The sequence below is a fragment of the Eschscholzia californica genome, unplaced genomic scaffold (genome assembly GCF_041429995.1).
Source record: "Eschscholzia californica isolate CP2 unplaced genomic scaffold, dmEscCali1.0.p SCAF_6, whole genome shotgun sequence".
Taxonomy (NCBI): Eukaryota; Viridiplantae; Streptophyta; class Magnoliopsida; order Ranunculales; family Papaveraceae; genus Eschscholzia; species Eschscholzia californica.
In genome coordinates, this window is record NW_028238483.1 from 12627677 (window position 1) to 12647402 (window position 19726).

Here is a 19726-nt window from a genome sequence, read left to right on the forward strand (position 1 = left end):
CGGCTCTGAGGTGTAGTGGATTCCCAAACCCCTTGCATGTCGAGTAATGATGTTCTTTTGGCTGAATCTTTTCGTCTCCTTTCTGCCTCCTCCTCCCTATTTAATCCAGGGTTCCTTCGTCTTCTTCTTCACCTTTCGCTCCTACCTCATTATTTTCCTTGTTACTATTCTAAACATGGCTTCTCAATATTCCCTTTCCGCTCGTGGAAAACTCACTCTTAAGTTTACCAAACCCTCATCTAGACAAGAACTTCAACCTATCAACTCGGGTTTCATTGGTAGATGGGTTTGTCCATAAGATGTAGGTTTAACTTTTATCAAGAGAATGCTTTACCCTCAATCTAAATTCTTCCGAGATTGTGACTACTACCCTACTCAAGGACCTGTGAACACGTTTTTAATCAAACCTAAAAGTCAATTTATCCTTGATGCCCTCAACTTCGTTCGCCCTTGGATCCTTCGAGGGATGATGTTAGTTCTCCAAGAGGTTGAGTTTCCTCTTATTGATTCAACTGAAGATCTGTTCTTTGAACCTATGAGATGCAGTCTCTTTAAGGTTCCTCAATCTCTCCAAAATAGGGAAGACTTTGATTTCATTTTTGGCTGCATGGGGAAAATCATAGACATCAAGCCTAGAAATTTTGGTAGGGTTAACAACAATACGGTTAGTGTTCATTTTCTATATGATGTTCGTTCACCTTTATTGGCTGTGATCAACCCCATCTTCTCTGATGGAGAGAAAGAGATCAAAATCAGCTATCAAAAGTTTCCAGGGGCCATTTGCCAACTCTGTCGTATTGTTGATCATCCTCTTAATAGTTGTCCTATATTTGTTAATTCCTCAGAGGATGAGGATGACTCCAACTTAGAAGCCATGGAAACTAGAATGGAAGACTCTCTCACCTTACTTTCTAAACCTCCCCAGTTGCTTGCACCCCCACCATCCCCTGTTCACAATGTCATCCCCCCTCATCAAGGTGGTGGTAAGAATTCGCGGGTCAAGAAGTCAGCGGAGACCGGGTCAAGAAGTCAGCCGAGACCGGGTCGTTGACCGGAAGTCGGACCTCCACATGTTAATAATTATGCAGGCACCGACAACGTCTTTGGGCTTAACCTGTGACAAAAGAAACAGCAACGCACGTGAACGTGAGATCTTAGGGGACACCAGGATGGTGCCGGCCTAAGGGGGCTCCGACGGTCAAGTCAGTAAGCTTGGCAAAGAGTAAATAAGAACTGTAAACTAGAGTTGGAGCTATGAAGTTAGATATGCTGATTGATCAAGTCGGTCGTTGGGAGAAAAGGTGAAACAACCAAGTGTATGCCTGCCGTAGTTCTCTGGTCGTCGAGCAAATTAAAGCGCCTGCACCCCTTAGTCGTGTGGAGAGAGAAATGAACGAACGTCTGGTCGTCCTTCCTTGGTTGTCAGGTCATTAGGACAGAAAAAGATCACCCATCTTCCTTGAGCAGGTGATCGTTTAGGAGAGAAAATGATCGCTCGTCTTCTTTCAGCAGGTGAGGAGATGATGGTAGTAGCAAGCGTTGGTTGCCTGCCAAAGGTTTGGATGATTGATATAAGAGAGAAAATAGGTGGTTAGCTGATTGCAAGTGAATTTGGATTTCGAGTGTTGTTACCCGTAGTTGAATGCCGTAGTCGATTACCAGTTGACCCTTACGTAGAGTTTTGTGGTCAACTGTCCGTTTTGGTCAACCGTCACCTGGTAGTGAGTTGTTGTCTTGAGTATGGTAACGCACGGAGTTATTACCATGAATGGGGATATCGCAACTCCCATCCAACGGATATATTGGGGATATTGTCATCTTGAATGACCGTAACGCTTCCCCAACGGAAATACGAAGAGAGGTCAGCTGAGGAGGAGAGGACGGACCTCTTATATCCAGAGCTGTTGCATTTCTGTATTTTGGTCTGTTGAAGGAGTGAGGACGGACCTCTTTACCCAGAGCTGGATATACTCCCGTACTTTAACGTCGCTTCAGGATGCCTGAAGATAAATGGGTCGGGCCCATTGGTCAATAATTCATGGGCTTGGTCGCCGCGTAAGCCCAATCGAGGATTTCTGGGGGCGCCCTTGCTGACGTATTTTGGCCCATACAATTTGTCCTCCACTGTCTAAGTCGACGGAGTGCGGAGGCTTAGAGAGTAGTTTTTCAGAGTCGTAGAGACTGATTCGGAATTCGATCCCGTTACAATTGCGGTAGCGATAAGTGTCGCTTTTTGTGAGTCGAAGACGTTTGGAGATCGATAAGCTTTTGTCAGAGCGATCTGCTGCTTCTGTAGAAATTTGCGAATATTTCTAGTGGGAGCGGTATGAGTCATCACTATAAAGCTTCAGAAAAAGTGTTAGCCTCGTGACAAAATAACGTGGCCAAAGTGTTTTGTAGAAAACATTTGACCGACAAGAAGTTGGCTGACCCAGACAAGTTGGGATTGACGGTTGGAGATGGTCGCGGGGCACAGATCAACATAGGTTGGGAAAGGTAGGCGAAGGAGCAAGGTAGCATAGGCTGACCGTCAATTGTGCGGTCAGCACATGTTGACCCGGGGTTAGGTGTGTGATCCCGGTCAGCATGCTGTTGATCGCGTAGCTGACCCGTGGTCAACTGCGCAGTCAGCGCGTGTTGACCCGGGGTCACGCGCGTGCTAACCACAGGTCAACTGCGCGGTTAGTGACTGTTGACCCGGGGTCACGCGCGTGACCCTGGTCAGCGTGTGCTGACCCGCGCGCTGACCACAGGTCAACTGCGTGGTCAGCGATAGTTGACTCGCGCGCTGACCACGGGTCGACTGCGCGGTCAGCGACAGTTGACCCGAGGTCAAGCGTGCTAAAGGGCTTGTTTTTTTTTTACCCTGTATATAAAAATTGCTTTGACCATCTGTTGGTCACTTGACTCTTCCCCATAACTTTTGTCTTGTAGCTATTTGGTAAGTGAACTCCTTTATTACCTTAGGTAGTTGGATGAACATTAATCTTGGGAATGTCACCTTTTGTGTAGTCAACAACATAGTTTTGGTTTGTAAGAAACCACTAGTTTTGGGAAGGTTACCTCTTGTTTGGCCTACAACTTAGCCTGCACAAATGACAATTCCATTAATTTTACCTTGGGTAGTTGGATGTGGTTGTCCATCTTTACTCTCTCCTCCTTTATAAGAAGGAATGTCTTCCCTTCTTTCTTTCTTAAGTACCTCTAGACTTTCCAGGTGATAGCAACTTTGTGGGATTTTCTTAATCTTCTTCATTTTCTTGGACTTTCCAGGTAAGTTTTCTTCATCGCCACCCGCTAGATTTTGACTGTCGTGACCACGCCCTTAAACATATGATTTTCTTGTTGTAGGGAGAAGAAACCATTGTCTTATCTTCTTTAAGTTAAGTTTGTGCTTGATACTTTTCGATATTAACTCAAAAGATGAATTCTCGTTCACTCGTAGCGGGATCTTCCGGTTGTAAGTCCAAGACGGGTTTAGGAGAGAATCCTCTTTCCAAGTTAAAGGAGGTTGACATAGTTACCATTTGATATTTAAACAATGCCCCTGACTTGGTAGAGCCCGGACCTGGTGAGCTTGTTACTAGTAACTCCGCCCCTTGGGTAGCTTTTAATGAACTCCCGTTTAGTTTTGGGTTTCGTTTTCCTATCCCGGATATTGTGCGTAGTTACTTCTCTTATTACCGAATAGCTCTGGCTCAATTGATGCCAAATGTGTGGAGAACTTTTATGGCGTTAGAGGTCTTGTGTCGTCTTGAGAAAATTAATTTGACGCTGTCGGATGTCGCCCAATATTACGTCTTAAAGAAGCACGACCATGAGGAGGGTCGATACGGACTTAGGATGAGGCGTAAGCAGCAACCTCTGATTGCCCGCCTTCCTTCTGCCGATCGTCAATGGAAACATAAGTATTTTTTTGCTAAGGGTGCCTCCGTGCTAGGTGGGTCACCTGAAATTCCTTTCGAGTGGCAGGGTGGATGTAAGTAGCTTGTGTATATTACTGGCATATATTGTCAACTACTTTTCCCTTGATAATCTTTATCTTGTTTTGGCAACCATCGTTGGTCCATGCAACGAGCGACTACATTCCCAAGGATCGGTTGATGTTCTCAGGCGGATTCTTTCGCTTTCTGAAGATAAAAGAGACTAGAGATTCTTACTTAGTGAATATACACTTGTTAAGGTGAACTTCTGAAGGTCCACAAAAGAGTTCTTTCAGATTCAGTTTCTCCGGACGTCGTTAGCGAGTCTTCTAATAATTCCTCCAGTTCGGGGGAGAAGTCCTCAGGTTTTAGAGGTATATTCAGCGCTATGAGGGGGATAGGTAAAGAATTAGGTAAGGGTTTCGAGTTTAGTCCCTTGAGTGCTGAGGAGGTTTCTCGACGACGCGAGAAAAAGAAGATGGGTCGACCAAGTGACGAAGGGCGCGTGTCGCCTCACCCCCCCCCCATGGTGGGTTCCATACCGCAACCGGTGGTTCATGTTTCTCAAGAGATGGGATTTGCAGCGCAGCCCAGTGTGCTATGGAAGGCTCATCGTCCCGACGGGTCGGTTATGTGGGCGCTACCTCAATCGACCTTCGTCATAGAAGATCCGTCGTCTGTTAATAATATTGGGGATTCGTTTCTCTCTAGTGATATGGAGAAGTTTCGTGACTTGGGACCTAGTATGACCGCAGATATGGGTGCTCAACTGAATATGCAGGTACAATGTTTATTTTATTTGCACGAGTTTTTAAGATTCTATCTTATTTTGTTCCCCCCTTTTTTGTAGGCATTTGTTGCTTCTCTTAGCACGAGGAGGGAACTAGCGCTTAGCGAGGCTAGGGACGCTCAGTTAACTCAGTCTTTGTCTCAAGTGGAATTACAGGCCACTGAATATGTTCGCGAGCGAGATATTTCCATTCGAGGGAGGGATGCCGCTCTTCAAGAACGTGACGCAGCCAGACTTGAGTTAGGAGTGCAAACTCAAATGGTGGAGGAGCTACGGGAAGGAATGGCCCAAGTCTCCGACGATTCCATTCTGGCTACTAAAGCCTCGTCCAGATGTGGTCTGGCAAGCAATTGGGATAGAAGCCTCGTCCAGATGTGGCAAGAACGGGATAAAGAGATCGTGGCAGAGCGCCAAAGGAACGCTCACTTCCATAGTGGCAGTTCGAGTCGGGGAGGTCATAAGCCTTAGACGCATGCGACCCTTCTCTTTAACTGCTCGTTCTTTTAACTTTGTACTCTTGAAACTTTTTGTGTTGGGAGGACGTGTGCATCCTCGTTTCTTTTCAAGTACTGTCTTTTTTGAGCTTTTTGTGTAAGGAGGACGTGTGAGTCTTTGTTTATCTCTTTCCAAGTGTTGTCCCTTTCTTGTCTACCTTGCTGAGTGATGTTAACACGTCAGGTGAGAGTTGGTGAGGCGACGTCATGTATTTTTGGCGAAGGCTGTTAGTCGAAAGTCAGACTAGTTTGCCTAAGGTTGCTTGATGTCTACCTTATAGTTGAGGTGAGCTCATGAAGTGGGACTACCGATAGTTCGGGTGGTCCTGGCGTGAATTTTCAATGAGGCAGTCCCAGAGCTCTTGGCGAGATGGATCAGGTGCTCTTGGCGAGGCACATTATGATGCAGGGTTGTCGGTTAAGGCAAGGCTTATACGCCGAGTGCCCTTGACGCACACTTAATAAAATCTACTCAAATCGAGGCAGGATTATAGAGTAGGGCTACTGATCAAGGCAAGGCTTATACGCCGAGTGCTTTTTGATCGTAGACTTATAATAAAGCCTGCTGTAGTTAAGGCGGGCTTGTAGAGCAGGGCTACAGATCTAGGCAAGGCTTACACGCCGAGTGCTTTTGATCGTAGAATTGTAATGAGGCGGAGCTGGTGCTCTGATCGAGGCACGCTTTTTAAAGGCAGACTCATCGTTCAAGGCCAGACGAGTTTGCCCAGTGTTTTTTATGCGGACTTAGTTGTTCTGCTGGGGTGGAGCTCTGCCGATGAATGCTTCTTTTATCCATAAGGGTATCGCCCTTTATAGATAGTTTATATTATTTGCCTCTTTCTGTCCATAAGGATATTACCCATTATAGACGGTTTAGATTATACCTGCTTGTGTATGGCATGGCCCAAACTTAGAGTATTTTGGCGAAGCGTGGTTGGCCTTGTTTGAAATCAGTGTATTGATGAGACATGGAAATGTCCCATCTGAGTATCTTAATTTAGACGAGTTAGTCTCTCTAGAGCAGTTACTCTCACGAATTACTCTCTTTTATGTTCAGGTACTTTTTTACAGAGTTACGCGTGCAAAACGGATAAAGTCGGAAAGAATACAGACTAGGGGCATTTTGGTCATTTGTTGATTCTAACTTCTTGGTCAAGATTAGTGTTCGGATGGAAAGTAGAGTCCAAGACGAGCCCGTAGGCGAAAACGGAAGTCAAATCGGAGTCCGGATCAATAAAATAGAGAAGGTCAAAGTTCGGGTCAAACTTGGTGGACTAAATGACAAGATGGACACATGGCATGCATCCAGGAAACGATCGCACGGACCAGAAGAGACGCGGGCTACATTCGGGTACAGTGGGACGGCTCCCAGGATTTCTAACGTCTTTGATACCGTGTTTCTTGAAGCAGTGTATTTGTGTGTACCCGAGTGCATCAAACGGATGAGAGCATTCTCGCTGACGTGATCTGAGCCGTTACACCTTTCTTCATCCAGCCGCGAAGCACCGAATCTCCCATCTTTTTCAAACAGAACCGTACGTGATTCTCTCTCCCTCCCTTATCTTCTCAAATTTAAATAGAAACAGAGAGAGAAGGAGATATAGGGAGAATCGAAACAGAAGAGAGAGACCCGAGAAGAGATAGAGAGAGAAAGAGATTTTCTCTAATATCATGGGAAGATTGATTCGAATTTAAGGAAGGAGAGTTGGGTCTATAAAACAGGAGGTATCATCACGGTTTTGGGTATCGGTTTCAGAACAGAAAAGTAGAGAGAGAAAGAGGGAGAACCGAGATCATCACCATCTTTATATTTCGATTTCTTTGTTTTTGTTTTATCTCTTTAATTGTGGTTTCTTTATTTGTGAGAGATAGAGAGATTACAAAGAGATAGAGAGTTTTACAGAGAAAGAAAGAGAAAGAGATTGTAGAGAGACAGAGAGATTAAGAGAGCTGAATTATTGTAGAGAGAGAGAAGAACAGAAACTCAGTTTCGTTTTGAAATTAATTTGATTTTCGATTTTCTCTTTCTTTTTGTTGTTTCCTGTTTAGTGAGAGAGCAAGAAATAACATAGATAGAGAGATTAAAGTGAGAGAAACAGGAGGTTGAAGAAGGTGAGAAAATAAATTTCCAGAGAGGAAAATATTTCCGGGAAGACGAGAAAATCGTTTTCCCAGAGGGTGCGTTTGGCAGATGTCCAGGAAAAACAGAAGGAAATCAATTCCTTAAGGGTCTGTTTGGTGGGAAAAGCGCAGAAAAGTAAGTTTTTTTTTTTTTTTTTTTTCTTCTATTACTTCAAATATTTATCGTTTCTAGCATGAGTAGCTAAGTCCTTTATATCTAGGGTTTTAGATGAAGTTTTAATAATTATTTTAATGATAAATTTATTACAGTTTTTATTATTTTAACGATAATATCTTCCGGGTTTTTAGACCGTTCATGGACTGAAAATCTGAGTTATACAAAGAACTATCGAATTAGACCAAAATTAATTTGTCCTTAGAATTGTTAGGAAAACGGATTCGAAAACCCTAGGTTCCCTTTTTCTGAATACCGACTTATTTCTTTGTTTATTTATTTTTCTTGAGTTTTATGTTATATTTTTATTTTATCCCCATCAAACCAATTTTAAATCTCAATAGTTTTAAGGTTAGAATTTAGTTTAACTTAGTCTCTAAGGAACGAACCGGTCTTACCGGGACTATTACTTGACGCCCGTATACTTGCGGGTGGAGCCCTTTTAGGGTAACCTTTTAGGCCCATCAAGTTTTTGGCGCCGCTGCCGGGGACTTAGTTTAAATTTAATCTAATTTTATTTCTATTTTTTTAGTAAGTTTATATTTTTGGACACTTTTACTTGCTTTTCCGTTTTTGGTGTAGAAAAACACTAAGCAGCAAAGGAGAAGACGCAACAAGGAGAGGAGCTCAAAAAGAAGAATTTACAATTTTTGTTATTTTTTATTTTTATTTTTGGTGAGAGAGAGACTTTCTTTTTATTTTTGGTTTTAAAGTTTTGACCCTAATTTGGAGGGCTTAATTAAATTGTAACCGAAAATCAAAACGGAACCTGGGGTCGGAACATTCACGGGTCATCTACAAAGGTCATCGCCCGTCTTGAACGGGAGGTAAATTTCTTGAACACCCACGAATCTCCTGTCAGTGGGTTTTTGGTGTGAATTCGTGTGCCTAATTGCTTTGACCGAACTGTTTAGTGTAATCATTCTAGTAAGGGCACTAACCCAGTTACAAGATAAGAAACGGATTTCATCACCGTTCTCTTGCCCACATAGGTAACAACATTCACGAACCCAAACCTCACTTAAAAAGCTAAAATATTATTTAGACATCAGCCCCTAAGGTATCGAGCTCATAAGACCCTTCAAAAACAACTCGGGAAATTGACTTTTATCTAGGCATTCTCAGAGGAAAGTTTGTAAACAATTTTTGTCAAAAAGGCCGCCTCGAGAAGAGGAAACGTTTGCCGAAGGAAGACGACTATCACAACGTTCATCGTTGGTTGTCTTCCTGGAGAATTGTCTACCGACTACTCTGGTCGAGTAACCTTTATAAACAGTCAAAGATCAAGTGTTGTGGAGAAGTAGGAGCTGTCTAGATTTGTAGGGTGAATCTAACAAACCTGTCTATTGTCTAGATTTTGTTTAGGTTGCTTGGTGGAGTCAGACTGTTTGTGTTTGCTTTCCTATAGGTTCCTCGTAGTGATTCTTTGGTTCGAATATCCTTGGTCGTTGGGCTCTAGTTTATGCCCAAAAGATATCGTGATAAGAGATGTCGTTTCATCAGTAGAGAAGCACATTTAAGTAATCTTTTAGCGAATCTCTCTTTGAGTGACACTATGGGTGAGAATCTAAACCAAGCCAGGGATGGAAATCAGCCTATGACACTCAGGGATTACATGAATCCCACTAGAACGTGTCAACCGTCATGCATACAGTTACCCCAATGCACGACTCAATTCGAGTTGAAACCAAGCACTATTCAAATGCTCCCTGTTTTCCGTGGGGTTGAGAACGAGAATCCCTACTACCATGTTAGGGATTTCGAAGAAATCTGTGGGACTATGAATTTCCCCAATATGCCTGACGAAATATTGAGACTTAGGTTGTTCCCTTTCTCACTGAAGGAGAAAGCAAAATCTTGGTTGTATGCCTTACAACCCCATTCCATTACTACATGGGAAGAATTGAGCAGTGCATTCCTGCTGAAATTCTTCTCGAAACACAAAACTACCTCTTTAAGGCAAAGTCTTAACAGTTTTGTGCAGCAAGAAGACGAATCTCTCTATAAATATCTTGAGAGATTTAAAGAAATCTTACTACAGTGTCCACACCATGGTTTTGAAAAGATAAGACTAGTCCAGATTCTCTATGACGGACTAAATTACCCAACTACATCCATGGTAGAATCATTCTGTGGTGGCGGTTTTACTCATAAATCCGCCGATGATTGCATGGCTTTTCTAGAAGATCTAGCTGAGAAATCCCAGCAATGGGAAACTTCTAGAGGACCTCCTACTAGGGCTAATCCTACTCCGAATAAAGCTGGCATCTATAGAGTTGATGAGTCAGATCTTAAACTCGCCGCCATAACGAGAAGGATAGAAGCCCTAGAACTTGGTCAGCCTAAAGCATTCAGGGAGGATCCCACTCAAGTCATGAGTGTTGGAAATGAATCCATCTCTTATCCGTGCTCGGTCTGTGGAGACCCATCACATACTGGAAATAAGTGTACCCTATTTTTTGTTCCTGACGAGAAAGAGCATGCTAACGCTCTTTATCTAAACTCTAGGCAAGATAACCGTCAGAAATATGATCCTTATTCGAACACTTATAATCCGGGTTGGAGAAATCACCCCAATTTTTCTTGGTCAAAGGGTCAGGGTCAGGGCCAGATTAGTAGTTCAATGAACCCTCCTGGGTTTAATGCTCCTAGGAATCCTTATGCTCAAAACCAGGGTCAATCTAGTACCCAATATCCTTCTCAGAACAAGGAGTCTTTAGAGGAAACCATGAAGCAGCTAGCTAAGGCCCAAATGGAGTTTGCACAACAGACCAACCAGACTATATCTAGTCTAAGAACCGAGGTAGGTCAACTTACAGAAGCCCTTAGGCAGAGAGAACAGGGTATATTTCCTAGTCAACCAGAGCCAAACCCGAAGGGAAAAATGTCTATGGACCAGGCCAATGCAATAACCACCCTTAGAAGTGGTACGGAAATTGACAATAAGGTAGGAGTTCCCAAAGATAATGAACAAAACTCTGAACCACCAACCTTACCAACTAGTACCCCTAGTAAAGAGCCTGTGAAGGCTCCTGAGTCTGAAAACCTGCCCATTGTACCTAAGCCATATGTCCCTAGATCCCCTTATCCTCAGCGTCTGGTAGAACCTAAGAAGAAGTCTCAGTTTGAGGAGATAATGGAAATGTTCAAGCAGGTTAGTATTAACATTCCATTATTAGATGCCATTAAACAGATCCCGTCTTACGCTAAATTCCTTAAAGACATATGTACTAAAAAGCGTAAGATGAACGTGCATAAGAAAGTCTTCTTGACTAATCAAGTGAGTTCTATTATCCAACAAACCCTTCCATCTAAGTACAAAGACCCAGGAAGTCCTACATTACCATGCACCATAGGAGAACATGAGATCGAACGAGCATTATTAGATCTAGGTGCTAGTGTTAACCTTCTTCCTTACTCGGTGTACTTACAGTTAGGTTTAGGAGAAATAAAACCCACTCCTATAGTTCTCCAGTTGGCGGATCGGTCTATTAGACGACCACGTGGAATAGTGGAAGATGTTTTAATAAAGGTCGGTGAATTCATCTTTCCTGTAGATTTCATCATCTTGGATACCGACCCTGTTCGTGATACCCAGAGTCAGATTCCAGTCATTTTAGGACGACCATTCTTAGCCACATCTGATGCTGTCATATATTGTAGGAGTGGACTCTTAAAATTGTCTTTTGGAAACATGACTGTGGAGATGAACATCTATAAAGCTGGACTTTTTCCAGATGATGTTGAGGATTTTACCGAGTTGAATCTGATAGATATGTTTGTTCAGGATTCTTTACCTGAAACTTTATCCGAGGATCCCTTAGAAACACTGTTGGCTCATTTTGGCTTAGACTTTGATGAGGAGGGAAGTATCAATGAGGTAAATGCTTTGCTGGATTCTACCCCATTACTGGATACTGATAAGTGGAAAGCGAAAGTTGAACCCCTCATTTTGTCTAAGCCAATTGACTCGCCAACTTTAGAGACAAATCAACTATCATCTACCAATGAGTCCTGTGGTCCATCTATCCCAGAGTTGTATACATCCACAGAAAAACCACCTTCCTTAGAATTGAAACCCTTGCCCGACAATTTAAAGTATTCGTTTCTAGGCCCATCTGAAACTCTACCTGTCATTATTGCTTCTGAGTTAGAAAAAGAACAGGAGAGTAGACTGTTAGATGTCCTTAGAAACCACAAAGAGGCCTTAGGGTGGTCAATATCAGATTTAAAGGGTATAAGTCCTTCTGTTTGCATGCACCATATCTACCTAGAGGAGGATGCTAAACCGTCAAGGGAAATGCAACGTAGACTTAACCCTCACATGAAGGAGGTAGTTAGAGCTGAAGTCCTGAAATTATTAGGTGCGGGTATCATATACCCTATTTCAGATAGTACTTGGGTCAGTCCTGTTCACACTGTACCCAAGAAATCAGGCATTACTGTAGTCAAGAACGAAGCAAATGAGTTAATACCCACCAGGATGACCACTGGGTGGCGTGTTTGTGTTGACTACAGGAAATTGAACACGGTCACGAGGAAAGACCATTTTCCTCTTCCTTTCATTGATCAGATGTTAGAGAGACTAGCTGGGCATAGCTACTACTGTTTCTTAGATGGCTATTCTGGCTATAATCAGATTCCTATAGCCCCTGAAGACCAAGAGAAAACCACTTTTACCTGTCCATTTGGAACTTATGCTTATCGTCGGATGCCTTTTGGGTTGTGTAATGCACCCGCCACTTTTCAAAGATGTATGATGAGCATATTTTCAGATATGGTAGAGAGGTTTCTCGAGGTCTTTATGGATGATTTTTCAGTCTTTGGCTCATCATTCGATCAATGTCTGCATCACCTCACACTCGTGTTGGTTCGATGCAAAGAGAAGAACTTAGTTCTTAATTGGGAGAAATGTCACTTTATGGTTCGCTCAGGAATAGTTTTAGGGCATGTCATTTCTGAAAAGGGCATTGAAGTAGATAAAGCAAAAGTTGAGTTGATAAAAAGCCTCCCAGTCCCTAAAACGGTCAAAGATATTCGATCGTTCTTAGGACATGCTGGATTTTATCGGCGGTTTATCAAAGATTTCAGCAAGATATCTAGACCTCTTTGTAATCTTTTGGCAAAAGAGAACAAATTTTTCTTTGACGGTCCTTGCTTAGAAGCCTTTGAAAAACTGAAACTTATGCTTACATCCGCCCCTATTGTTTAACCTCCCAACTGGAGTACTCCATTTGAGATCATGTGTGATGCATCTGATTATGCCATTGGAGTCGTGTTAGGTCAACGTGAGAATAAACTTCTTCACGTTATATACTATGCCAGTAAGACGTTGAATGATGCACAGCTAAACTACTCTACCACTGAAAAAGAGTTGTTAGCTGTAGTGTATGCCTTAGAGAAGTTCAGATCATATCTCGTTGGGTCTAAGGTCATTATATTCTCTGATCATGCTGCATTAAAATACCTCCTTTCTAAAAAGGATGCAAAACCTAGGCTGATTAGATGGATACTGCTGCTACAGGAATTTGACATAGAGATTCGGGACAAAAAGGGTTCCGAAAATTTAGTAGCAGACCACTTGTCTAGACTTGTGGTCGAGTCTCTCAAAGACAAGTTACCCATGAGAGAGAGCTTTCCTGATGAGCAACTCTTTAGTGTCTCCCGATTACCTTGGTTTGCTGATATAGTGAACTATCTTGCTACTGGTCAAATACCCAAACACTGGACCAAGCAAGATCGTGATAAATTTTTATCTGAGGTGAAACGGTTCTTCTGGGACGACCCATACTTATTCAAGTATTGTCCCGATCAGATCATTAGGAGATGTGTTCCTGATGAGGAACAATTGAAAATCATCTCCTTTTGTCATGATCATGCATGTGGAGGGCATTTTAGTAGTAAAAAGACGGCTGCCAAAATTCTACAATGTGGTTTTTACTGGCCGTCTATATTTAAGGATACCCATGCATATTGTTTGGCATGTGAACGATGCCAAAAGTTGGGAAGCATTTCACGTAGGAATATGATGCCCCTTAATCCTATTCTGGTAGTTGAGGTCTTCGATGTGTGGGGCATCGATTTCATGGGTCCCTTCCCAAATTCATTTGGAAATCTGTACATCCTAGTGGCAGTTGACTATGTGTCTAAGTGGATAGAGGCGGTTGCTTGCAAAACGAATGATCACAAAGTTGTGATCACTTTCTTGAAGGAAAACATACTTTCACGTTTTGGTACACCGCGGGCAATTATTAGTGACGGGGGCACACACTTTTGTAATAGGCAGTTTGAGCTTTTAATGAATAAATATGGTATTACCCATAAAGTGTCTACCCCATATCATCCACAGACTAGTGGTCAAGTCGAGGTATCGAATAGGGAGATTAAACGCATTCTGGAGAAAACGGTTAACACCAATAGGAAGGATTGGTCTTTACGACTAACCGATGCACTATGGGCTTACCGTACAGCGTTTAAGACCCCTATTGGAATGTCTCCATATAGACTAGTGTATGGCAGAGCATGCCACTTACCCGTTGAGTTAGAGCATAGAGCATATTGGGCTATCAAGCAATTGAATTTTTCGCTTGACAAGGCGGGTATAGAGAGAAAGTTGCAACTAAGTGAGTTGGAGGAGTTGAGAAATGATGCATATGAGAGTGCTAGGTTATATAAACATAAGATGAAAATGTTGCATGATAAAATTATTTTAAGAAAAACATTTTCACCGGGTCAGAAAGTTTTATTATATAACACACGTTTGCATTTATTTCCTGGTAAACTCCGTTCTAGATGAACAGGGCCTTTCACGGTCAAGTTTGTGTATCCTTATGGTGCGGTTGACATTGAAGACAGAAATGGTAGTGTGTCCAAAGTGAATGGACAACGGCTGAAACCATTTTTAGAGATGTTGACCGATACAGAGGACGTTCCTATCGAAGATCCTGTCTATCAAAACTGATCCGCTATGATCAGTTTCGTCTGGCTGAAGACGTTAAACTTAGCGCTTTCTGGGAGGCAACCCATGCATAGGACTTCTGAATCTGGTAACATCTTTCCCTAATCCTGTTATTTTGCATAGTCTTCAGAACATTGAGGACAATGTTCGGTTTAAGTTTGGGGATGGGGGATTGAATTTTTAGTCCTTATTTCAAAAATTCAAAAGGGTTCAAAATTTTTTTATTTTTGGATTAGAAACGGGAGTTTAGTTGTTTTTCTTGTTAATAGTTATAGAGTCTAGTTGGTTGTACTATGCTTTTGCTAAAGGTTTTTCCATGAATTTCGAGTCTTGAAGTTGTCTGTGCACTAGCCATGTGAGTATTAGATAGGTGAAGAGTAGACTTTTCTAAGAGAACTTAATCAATCATTAGTGGAGACTTAACCCATGTGAGATTCTGAGCCTTTCTTTTTGTTTTGAGTGATCTCTTCTGAGCTAATTCTGAGTAGAATGAAGAGCTACTCAACCTCGCAGTATTCCTTAGAACTCAGTTGATCTCTTGAGTTCAAATTTTACAACCATTAGGGATGTCATCAGGAATGCAGACCTTCTCTTGTAGTCTGAGAAACTTGAAAACAGTGTCAACTAGAGGAAGATAGGAATACCATCATTGTTTAGAACCCTGAGAATAAGGCATGAAGTAAAGTGAATAGAATTTTACCCAAGGAAAGAATAATGTGAAGAAAGTATGTATTACCAAAGTCAGTAGCGAAAGAAAAAAAAAAAAATGAAAAAATGAAAAATGCAAGAAAAAAAAAAGTGTTTATCCCTTGAAGTAGTTCTTGAAGATTTGAAGACGTCGAGTTCTCAGGAGTTCTAGTCACATCATCATTAGTGTCTATCGACCTCTAGGAAGCATTGTTAGATAGTAGATCAGGTGAGAAGAGTTGGTTAGCTTCCCCATTCCATATTAGTGGTTGTTTCCTTCTTTGAGATCAGTCGTCCACAAAATTTTAGTCCGTCTTTTTCATGTGTTTAGTTTTCCTTCATATTCATACTAACACGTAGAGTGAACCATTCTTGAGTGACTTTGATATTTGAGTGTATGACCGTGAGGCAGTAGTCGAGGCGAAATGTATCGAGACGGTAATCGAGGTCTTGTCTTTTAAGAACCGAAATGATACTTATATTGGCTGGTCATGTGCACTTCGAGTCTTGATTACTAGTGAAAAGATTTTTAGTGTTTGTATGGTTCGATTGATTTAGATTTCATTTCTATTAACTTTCGAAAATCTACCGGATGAACATTTCTAGTCTACGTCATATTTAGACCCTTTTGCATTTTTGATTTTTGAATTTTGTGGGTATATTCACTGCAAACCCTCACGAGACAAAACTCGTCCTCTTGGGTAACCTAGGGGTTTAACGGCTTGTTGCATATGTTAAATGCAATCGGGATTCCTCCGAAAGTGAGTTAGGATTTTACTTTAAGTTTGTTTGCTCGAGGACTAGCAAATTCTAAGTTTGGGGATGTTTGATGTGGCGTTAAAATGCCACATTTGGATCGCTTAACTTCGATGAGTTAGTTCTTTTCGTGTTTTATTTCTAATTATTTATAAGCTTTTTTTGGTAGGTACCTTATTTGGAGTTTGACGCTTCATTCGGAATAAAACGGAACATTTATCACATTTTATCTCATGTGGAAGAGACCGGAAGGAAAGAGAGACCAGGGGTATTTTGGTAATTTTTGCAGAGATCAAAGGTTAAGTGGCAAGTGGAGTTGATGGCGAGTCCAACGGCGAAGACGGAAGTCGAATCGGAGTTCGGACGAAGAAATTACGGAAGAAATAAGTTGGAGGGTATTTCGGTCTTTACCAAAAGTTAGAGGGTGTAGAGAATGATGAGGGTGCCCCCTTTGGTTTATTTATCTAGGACCAAATCCAAGCCCAAAGCTAAAGAAGAAGGTCAAGAAGGCTTTATGAGCACCCCCAAGACCAAGTCAATGGGCCTAAACCAAGTCAAGGATTTGTATTTGGGGGTCCATGAGGAAAAAAAACAAAAGCTGATTAAGGGTTTATCATCTTCTCAATTAGGAGCTAGGGTTTAGAGGAGTTTAGGGAGAGAGAGAAAAGAGGGTGAAGGATTCCGGCCAAAGCTCGGCCGGAAAGCTAAACCGGCCAAAGCTTTGGCCGGCACGAGAAGGGACGAAATACCATAGCACGAAATACCTTAGCAGCTCGGGTTCATCAAGGAGGAGCTCGGTCCGGCTCGGTTGGAAACTCTTGACAGCAAGGAAACCTCGCCGGAAGAAGCAGCTCGGGCTTCATTGAAACGGCTCTGGAATCATCTACAGCAACTCGGTCGGAACAACAGCAGCACGGGAACACCATTAGAGTTGCAACTCGGTCGGAACAGCAGCTGCTCGGGAAGGACAGAGCTTGCCGGATCTTGAATCTTCACTTGGCCGGATTTTATCTCACTCTTGTGGCCGGAAAGTTTTGGGGTCTTACTTGAGATTCTCTTGGGTTGAGTTTTATGTGATTTCTTTGCCATTTGATTGAGTTTTGGTGTTCAAATTCTAGAGAGAGAAAGCTTGTAAAGCTTTAATGGTGGTTTTGTAATTTGAGGAAGAAGAAGACTGACTACTAAGGGGAACTCTGGTTCTGCTGAGAGGACACCTAGTGTATTCTGTTAAAGGGACTCCTGCATTCTTTTACAGGGAGATCGACAGCACTTCAAGTAGTGGTGGCCAACGGGTCGTGCCGACACGGAAACGGACCGGCACGGCCCGTTTATTTGAGGACACGGAACGGCACGGAACGGTCCGTTCCGTGCCGTGCCGACCCGTCACGGGTCTGGCGTGCCGTGTCGGGGCTGGGATTTTAGAGCCCCAGACCCGTTAAACACGGCCCATCAGACACGCGGGAACGACACGGAACGGATCGTACACGGCACGACCCGTGGGCACGGAACGGCACGGAACGGAAACGGCAACAACGACACGTTAGCAACGGCCCAATTTAGTTATTTGAATTTTTAAACATTACCTAGGGTGTACTAACAGCCTCAAAACACTTTTAATTTGTTTATAGTTCTACTTCATTCATCTAATATTCTAATGTGTTTACAAATTGTTAGATTTTCATGACAACTACTTTATATTACAAAAAGAAAAAACATTAAAAAAAACGTAATACTTGAATTAAAAAAGAAGTAATACTTAAAAAAAAAGTAATACTTGAATTTAACAAAAGTGGTTTTACTTTATTTATTTTTACTTAGATTTTTTTTTTGTTGAAACAAATTAAAACTTTTTTCAAAAAAAATAAACAAATAAAGTGGTAAAGATAGTCCCACACCTAAACCACAAAATATAAAATAAATGTGGAGAGTCTTTATACAACTCTTTTTCAATAAATAAACAAAGATATGACATAGACAATAAAGTTTTTGTACATCACAATTTTTTACTTGAAAAAAAATGTAATATTTCTTTTATTACTTTTTTTTGACAAGTAAAAAAATATTTATGAATGGGTCGGAGTCACGGGAGCGACTACGGGAACGGCACGAAACGGCCACGGGAACGACTATGGGAACGCCACAGAAACGGCTAGAAACGCAACGGAAACGCCACGGGAACGGCTGGGCCGTTCCCATGGGCCGTTTCTGTGCCCAGACCTTTGTGGTCTGGACACGGCACGGAACGGCACGGCTTAAGCCGTGCCTGACGTGGCCGTGGCGTGTCTGACACGCCACGGCTGCCAAACGGGCCGTGCCGACACGGCACGGCCCGTTGGCCACCACTAACTTCAAGACATATATTTCCCGTCGATCTTAGTCTCGCGCCTCATCGAATAGGGAGATTCTCATCTTAACTCGTGTCTTTCTTTATTTTCTTCTCGTTTATTATGTGCTCCACCATGTCTAGCTAGCTTTTGTAGTCGGATACTCGTGATACATGTTTTGATGTGACAAGAGTTTTATTGCTTTTAATGATAAAATCTTCCGGATTTTTAGACCGTTCATGGACTAGAATCTGAGTTAAACCAAGAGTTCGTTGACCCATCCAAGTAAATGGGTGAAGTTAACTAACTTTTCATGCTTATAGATCATTAGTACTAGTCACTATCGACTTTGTGGATCGAAGTATTCTCCTCATTCGATTCTTGCTCGACACTCTTCCCGAATCTGTCTCATCTCTCCTTATATAGTTTAGTTTACTTTTCGTTGTTTCTTATAAATCAATCCAAAAACCAAATTATCACCTTTAATTTTAGTCTAAGATAGTGAGTGACACCTAGACCGGTGGCTAGACTCTCTCGATATCCGAATTACCTCTCTATCCTTGAGGATCGATCCCGGTCTTACCGGGTTATTACTTGACGCCCGTATACTTGCGGGTGGAGACCTATTTAGGGTAACCTTTTAGGCCCATCAAGTTTTTGCTTCCTAAAGGTCAACGGATACAAGTAATGAAATGGAAGTGATGACAACCCGAGAATGTCGACGTCTTCAATAAAAAGAACGCTCAAACAACTACTAAATTTAGCTTTTGCTTTGAACACTTTATTATTCACAACACAAACAAAATAACAAGTAAACTCAATCTTTTTTTTTTCACTTTTTTTTCCGTTTTTTTTTTCATTTTTTTTTTCATATTTTTTTTTTTTTACTTTTTTCATAACAAAACAAGAACACTAACACTTGTATTCTCAACAAACAACTTTTTCTTCATTCTCACTTTGTTTCACATTCTTCTTTCTATACTTTCCAAGTCTTCATTCTCGGGAGTAGTATGTGAACGGGTGGTGGAGTATCCGTTTCCCTAAAGTTGACACTATTGTCGGGTTTCATGGACTACAAGAGTAAGGTCGTTATCCTGATGTCACTCCTAGTGGCTAAGAAAGTTGAGCTCATTAGATCGTCTAAGCTCTTTGAAAAGTATACTTGCGGGTGGAGCCCTTTTAGGGTAACCTTTTAGGCCCATCATGTATGTTGAGTGTCGTGAAGCATTTGAAATCCGTGAAGGATGACTCTCCATCTGTCCCCCTAGTCTGAGCCTAGAGCTTGAGAAGGTCCAGGGTTAGACTAAGTTTCGTGTCGTGAAAGCCTTTAGTCTGTTTTGCACGGACAAAATTTGAATGGAAACATCACTGTATTTAAAATAATATTGAATTACCAGAGATACATGTGGTACGAGCGGTGTCGTTTTAGTAAAGAGCTCTTGACATCAAGACTTTTACATGTACTGACGCGAGTAGAACTGAAGTCTGAAGTAGTACG

At 42.0% G+C, this 19726-nt stretch overlaps 1 protein-coding gene across 1 annotated transcript; it reads left to right on the top strand.

Annotated features, from left to right (window-relative positions):
* The first annotated feature begins 8921 nt into the window (after positions 1–8921).
* LOC147531783 (uncharacterized) lies at positions 8922–12029 on the top strand. The gene is given in 5 exon segments (XM_086649831.1): positions 8922–9874; positions 9950–10178; positions 10455–11468; positions 11538–11983; positions 11985–12029. Coding segments are annotated over 5 exon segments (2643 nt in total). The 5' UTR covers positions 8922–8965.
* The last annotated feature ends 7697 nt before the right edge of the window (positions 12030–19726 follow it).